At 38.8% G+C, this 7,039-nt stretch overlaps 1 protein-coding gene across 1 annotated transcript; it reads right to left on the bottom strand.

Annotated features, from left to right (window-relative positions):
- Window positions 1–310: 310 nt before the first annotated feature.
- On the bottom strand, window positions 311–3,657 carry LOC122830304. The gene is made up of 6 exons (XM_044115551.1): window positions 3,406–3,657; window positions 2,470–2,563; window positions 2,049–2,370; window positions 1,811–1,976; window positions 1,605–1,729; window positions 311–1,228 (listed from the first exon to the last, which is right to left on the bottom strand). The coding sequence occupies exons 3-6, from the start codon at window positions 2,196–2,198 to the stop codon at window positions 1,064–1,066; spliced, it is 606 nt and encodes a 201-aa protein (XP_043971486.1). The 5' UTR covers window positions 2,199–2,370; window positions 2,470–2,563; window positions 3,406–3,657; the 3' UTR covers window positions 311–1,063.
- Window positions 3,658–7,039: the final 3,382 nt, after the last annotated feature.

Here is a 7,039-nt window from a genome sequence, read left to right as displayed (position 1 = left end):
TTTAACACCCACAAAGTGTCTATATGTGTCCAAGTCAGCTGGTGTTAAAGTAACACTTTTCAAAGTGTTAAAAGTTTGACACCCATTTTTTTGTTAAATTAACACCAGATATTGTTAATATTCAACAATATGGAGTGTCACATTAACATTACAACGGTGTTGGTGTTAAAATATATTGTCAAAAGTAACACTAGTGTAGTGTTAACCTCAAATATAATATCGTGTTAAAAAGGTAAATAATTGACCCCACAAGGTGTCAATATCAACCAAATCCAGTGGTAAAAAAATATTCAAAACAATACACAGAAACTGAAAGTTCAACTTTTATTAAACCCATTTCAGTATTACAGACCTTCAATGCACAGCTCATACAAAACAGTGTTAAGGTGTGTGAATAGATTTTCCATGTTCTCAAAACATTCTTTGACTTTAAGGTTTGCTCATTCACTTCAGATGAAAGATATGCAAGAACAGCATTCTGTGCTTGAATATGAACATCATTAACAACCTCTTCCATTGAACAAGTTAAAGACTGCACAATATTTTCAGAAAGTCCAGATGTTTGATCTTGGGCAATAACAGAGCTACACATGTCCATTAACTGCCTCTTTTTAGGAAGACTTTGTTGACTAACAGAAGTACTACTCAATGTGTCATCAGCACAAACATCATCAGTCTCAGCACTATCTGCTCCAACATTGTCAACATAAACAGAATCTATAGCAATAGCACCTCCATGTGCTTTCATCAAGTGCTTTTTGTACCCAGAATACGTGTAAAAAACAGATGAACAGCCTTGTTCTCCACATTTCAAACGCAATTTGTGCCCTGGATACAAAGCATGACTAAATTTCAAACGCTGAAAAAGAGTTGAAGAATTTCTGTGCTGAACCTTACAAATGTAACATGTTGGCATATTTAAGAGTTAATTCTCACTCTGATTTCCTCGACTCTGGGGCTCTCCTTTGCTGTTGCCGCATCAATCCCATAAACTGTTGTTTGGATGAATGTGTAGAAGTTGAGGAGGGTTGCATCGTAGGACACAGCAAACACAAAGTGTGCCTTAAAAGTTCATCGAAGGCAGCCACTGCAGTCTGCGCGCACAAGGAATGGGCTTCTGATCTAGGATGTAGAACTTCAGAATACTGCTCTTCTTCTCTCCAACGCAGAGGAGGAAGGGCTGTGCAGATCCAACTTTGCCAAGGAATGTCGCCATGCTTGTTCCAACCTAAGATTAAAAGACAGCACTTTAGAAATAATGATTTTAGTCCCTCACTAGCAACAAATTAAGAACATTTTCCACCTTCCTTTAGCTGTGAACATGCCACAAAAGGGGATATGACTTGCAAGGAAACTCCTGTGAGCTTAAGTGAAAAGATAATTTCTAATGGGCTCATACAATTCTTTGTGCCATTATTTTCCCATAACCAATTTTTTGTTCCATTTTGTCATAAAATTAACCCTGATCTCTCCCAACCCCTCCAAAAATAACTATAAATTTACAATACAAATAACGCGAAATAATGACTTTACATTTTACAGTCTTGTAAAAATTAGATCAATTTACAGTAAGTGAAGCACAATAATTCATGTCAAAAACATACCTTCATGAACTTCACAACACGATCAGCTGCCTCAGCTGCACTAACTTTTACATGTTTCTTCCCTTTGGCGGTTGGAGGCAAGAGATGAACCAGCAGGAGAATGGCTGCCAAGTCACTGTCCCATTCTGATAAAATCATAACAAGCCATGCTTAGAATGCATATACATAGAAAAGACTGTTGAACATATTTATCTATCAATACATACCATAATCACTTGATTCCTCCTGAGCAGACAGAAGGTCATCCAGGTGAACGCTCTGTCCAAGGCTTTTGCTGACAGTGATGACCTTTGGTTTGTAGAACGTTGGCCATCTTGCAACAAACTTCCCCAAGATGTCTTCTCCAAAGAGCATGATGAAGTCCTGCTCAATCTAACAGAAGAAAAAATACCATCAAAAAACTCAATTCAAAAGTTCAGTTAATCAAATCTGGGAGTTTCTCACCAAGCCTGGTGTATCCAAGAATCTTGGGAAGTGATCCAAGATGAGTGATGACTGATCCAGATCATGTAGCATATTCTGTCTATGCTTGAATGTTGCCTTCATTTTCCCCTTAACAACGTCCTGGTCTGTTGCATGCTTCATTATGGACATTGCTTATTTTGCTTATCTACAAGGCAGATGTTGAGATCTGCCTCGTAGTTCTTTGGCCGCCTTGATGAGCAGTCAGGGAGTTCCTCTTAAAGTCACTTGCAGTGTTACGCTGAACGTTTTTCAATCGATAGGCCAGGTAGCCCTGTCCACTTTGAGGATCGTAGAAATGTTCCTATCCCAGAACAGAAACCACAAAATGTCAATTACATTGTATTCAAAAGGACAGTTACATGGTTAATCCACATTGTGAAAAAGATCTTCAGGTACTCACATAGCCAGTTGGTGAGCAATTATTTTTCAAACTGGGAAAGAGGGTGACAATTCCCAGGGCACAGGTGATGCGGACATTGACAGGAGGGACTCTCCTAAAACACAATTCAAAAAGAATACACTTGTTTCACATAGGGGCTAAACAAACTCACACCAATTAAGGAGAGGTTATGAACAGAAAACCCATTCTCAGCAATTACTAATTATTTGAATGATCATTATGTTAATAATTATGTTTTTTCAGATATATCACTTCCACTATCACTTTGAACACATCAGCTCTGTCAACTATATAAACTTCATCCAAGCTAGAGTGTTGAGCTAGCTAGCTAGTCAGAATCTGCTACCATATCGGCTAGCCGTAACGTGGCATTTTATACTTTTGCTTTGCTACTGGTACAGTCTACGGAGCCCTATAGTGGACATGGGGATTTATTATTTTCGCTCTCTTTTGCGTCCCCTCTCAAAAGTGTATTGCAAAGTTGACGAACCAGACAACACCCACAATGAGTCCATAAATTATATAAAGAGTTGAAAACATTCGACATTTATGTTGGATTAAAAACTTTTTTTATTTTACGGAAAATTAACTGCTTCCTTAACGTAAGGAACAACTTCGCCAAGAAATTAAAAAAACATCCCCATATCCTCTCAGAGGCTAGCCGTTTGCAAAGTTAGCTTTTTAGATACACACATCGCCAATATTTCAAATAATACAGATATACAAGTATTATCCATGGTTTAAAACGACAACTAGAACTTACCAAATATAACAGAATTCAAATTTACCTTTCGCAAAGATTAGGCAAAACGGCGGGACCTTGAATTTGGTGGATTTTCCATGCAAAATTAGTTAAATATCGTGCACTCTTTGAAGTCTCAAACTAAAAAGCACATTTACAACGAAACAATGGTCATATATGAATATTTAGCTTACCTTTAGGAAAGAATTGTGTCTTTCGTGGCGAAATGAAGCCGTACCGATCGACTGACTGCTGGCGTGACGACAGAAAGTAGAACGAACTCTGCAGCCGTTACGCGAAGGCGGGGCTTAAGCAACACCAACCAATTAACACTGGAATTTAACAACGCGAATTTTACGGAATTTACACTGGCAGTGTTATTTTAAAGCTGTGTGGTGTCAAAACAACACTCACACTCTTTTTTTAACACTACACCTGAGATTTCAACACTGGCATTTTTACTGTGTAAGGTGCTGATTGGTTGATAATCTCATACAGGCTACTCACCTCTCTTGGAGAAAAACTGGGTTATAAATTGACACTCTTGTCTTTTTCTCTCTCTTATCTCTCAATTTTTTTGAAAACCTGATTTTCAAATTTTATTTAGTAGCAAAATAACCGCCACAGTCATTCTTGTCTTCTACTGTCTGCTGCTGAACACTGTCAAGCAGGAACGAACCATTTCATGCAGATCCAGGGGGTTCACTGCAAATATAGATGTGTGGGTTAATTAAATTTTTACTGTTAAAAACAATTTTAGAAAACACATTATGATTAATCTTGTAATTGACAGGGCCCCATTTTATTTAATTTCTATGAAGAAAAAAAAATTGCGGAGGGCCCCCTGTTGGTCAGGGGCCCTTGGAATTGTCCTAATTCCCTCCCATATGGTGCCCCTGTGTATGTGTGTGTGTGGGGTATGTGTGTGTGTGTGGTAAGCAGCAGCACGGTGTGAAAGCACGCTGACTTAGAGCTAACAAGAGATAGGATGCTCCACAAAGCGTGTTTCTTTAAACAAGTCAGACAGTGCAGGTGCTGTGTGAGCTGCTCGTGTGTGCCAATCACACAACAGAGAGGAGCTTTACCAGTGTCAGCGCAGAGGAAGACTCTTCTTCCTCTTCATTACCTCTCCCCAGCCACACCTTCTCCTCTCCTCCCCACTAATTGCCCATCTTCGATTCAAAAAGCAAAATGCGGCGACGCAAACACATAAACACACCCGTGTGCTGAAACCCCCACATGAGAAATCACGCGCCGTGTGTCTGTTTCTCCCTGTGCTCCTCATCTCATTACCAGATGAGGTTTATATACGATATACTGAAGCACTACCGTCATCATTAGCACTCCGGTTGGGTGAGAGAAATATGCATGTGCATTTTGTCTCATAGATTGCCATTTTACATATGCACACATTAACTCTCACCAATTAGAGCGAGGGAGACACTGTGACAATAAATGAACTTTGTACACATTTAGCCTCATGCTGTTTTACCCGTTCAGATGGTGCAGTTTAATTTATCGAGCATCGAGAGGTAGCTTTCTGACATGAGAACAAGTACAAATGTCTTCTTTCAGTACATGTAAATGATAAAGCAGAATAATAAACAAATAATAACACTAAATCTTATCAATATTGTTATATCTCTGAGGAGAAGTATATTCATCTTCTCAGTAAGTTGCAGAGGCATGTTTAATATAGGCACCAAATCAAAATGATTTTATAAGAATAAATTGTACAGTGTAATATGTACTTTCATCCATTATTACTGCATAGATCTCAGCAGGAGCATTTATATTAACTTTATATAAAACATTTCAGGATGAATACCATCTCACTAAATGATACATTTTATAATTATATCCATATGAACATGTCAGGCCAGCAGAACTGCCATCTTTCAACAAACTGTTTAGTTGAAGGATGCAGTGTTTTTATACTTCAAGATTTCAAAAGTAAAAATCAGCAGAAAGAACCATAAAGACAGGAAGTCTGACATTTTTACGGACTCAAAATCCAATTTGGTTGCCATCTATTTAATAAGTGTCCTTAAATAATACTTAGAACTGTCAGCCCTTGCTAAGAGATGTGTCACTATTAGCCTGCAATGCTAAGCACAAGCACATGAGCAAGTAAGGCTCATATAGCATGGATAAGTTGGAAGTGACTCTATTCCCAGTTTCCTAAGGTCATTCACTTTATTTTAGCCTCTGCTTCTCAATATTTTGTCCATTACTCTTCTGCTTTCTTTCTGACCCAACCCTTTCACACATTTTTCCTTCCAGTTTCTGATGATCTCTCTCGTTCTTTCAGACCAACCAGCAGACTGTATCCGCTGTTATTTTTCACACTTCTCCTCATCTTGATTTTCCTTCTTTCCATTTCTTAATTCCATAGTTTTTCTAAACTTAACTATCTCCACTCCTCTGGTTCCTCTGCTTCTGCTCTTCTGGGGTCATCCTGTCCTATTTAGTGCTGTTGACCCCTGAAGTGATGCCTCTGGAGCCAGTCCCTCTGTCAACATCCTCCCCTATGGGGTTGATTTATGCCACTGACCACAATGGCAGATACCAGGCGTCTGGGTGAACAACTTCGCTCGTGTATTGTTAAAAGTTAATGTGGTCACTTGAGTGATCAATGCCTCTTTTCATGTCCGGAGCTTTGCTGCTGCTGACCGTGGGTAGCAGGGTCATGAAATCAGTTCTCTCTGAGTCACTTATGATGGAGGACATTTAGGTTCCCTGAAAAACCAGCTCTGTGTTTATATATATAAGCGCATCTGTTTAGTTTCATTTATTGCAAATTAAGAAAGCAAAAAATATATTTAAATTTCTAGACTAAATAGATTAATTTTTCTTCATCCTGATTAGTAATCTGTGAAGTTAAAATATAATGTCACACATTTTCAAAATCAACTTCTTCTCTCATTTCTTACTGCAAGCTTTCTTCCACCTTGCCAGCTTCTCTAATTCACCTTCCTGCTCACTCACCCCCCACACACATGCCCCCCCACACACACATGCACCCCCCCCACACACACACACACACACCAACAGCATGCTGGTTGCTCTCAGAAGCTGCATACTAACGTGGAAAAGTGGCGGGAATTCTGCAATCCAGGAAAGTGAGGACTATAGGAGGGACATGAAAGGGAGAGAGATGGCTAGATTTAGACACTGAGTGGCAAAGACACTTAAAGAGACTCACAGAGGAGAGAGAAAAAAAAATGGTGAGTACAGACAAAAGAAAGGAAAGTTCAAGGAGAGGTTAGGAGTACAGCAGCCACCTGTTCTTTTATAGTGGGAACTTTTAACCCTGATGGGCTTATTTCTAGAATAAAGAAAGGAGGTTTTGATTTCTCTCTCTAAATTCTCCTAATGTGAAGGAAAAATCTATATTAATGCAATGCAGTTATCACAATGTATATTCTGAAAAATTGAGAGCTTTATATTTTTGTTAGTGGTAAATTATTAGCCTCTGTTGGCCACTATCATCTCAGACCTTATTATGGTTTATTAGTCACAGTCTTATATATCTTCAGTCGTATTGATTATTGTAACGGCGTCTTCACAGGTCTGTCCAACAAATCAATCAAACAGCTGCAGCTGATCCAGAATGCTGCTGCTCGTGTTCTCACTAAAACCAAGAAGATAGAACACATAACACCAGTTTTAAAGTTCCTCCACTGTAACTGTAGCTCAAAGAATAAACTTTAAAATACTGATGTTAGTTTATAAATTACTGAATGGTTTAGCACCACAATACATTAAAGATTTGCTGTTGTTGTATCAACCTTCCAGAACTCTCAGGTCTTCAGGTTCTGGTTCTGC

This window comes from Gambusia affinis, linkage group LG01 (genome assembly GCF_019740435.1).
Source record: "Gambusia affinis linkage group LG01, SWU_Gaff_1.0, whole genome shotgun sequence".
In the NCBI taxonomy this organism is placed as follows: domain Eukaryota; kingdom Metazoa; phylum Chordata; class Actinopteri; order Cyprinodontiformes; family Poeciliidae; genus Gambusia; species Gambusia affinis.
The sequence above is the reverse complement of the archived record's forward strand: the minus strand, read 5'-3'. Positions and strand labels throughout refer to the sequence as shown.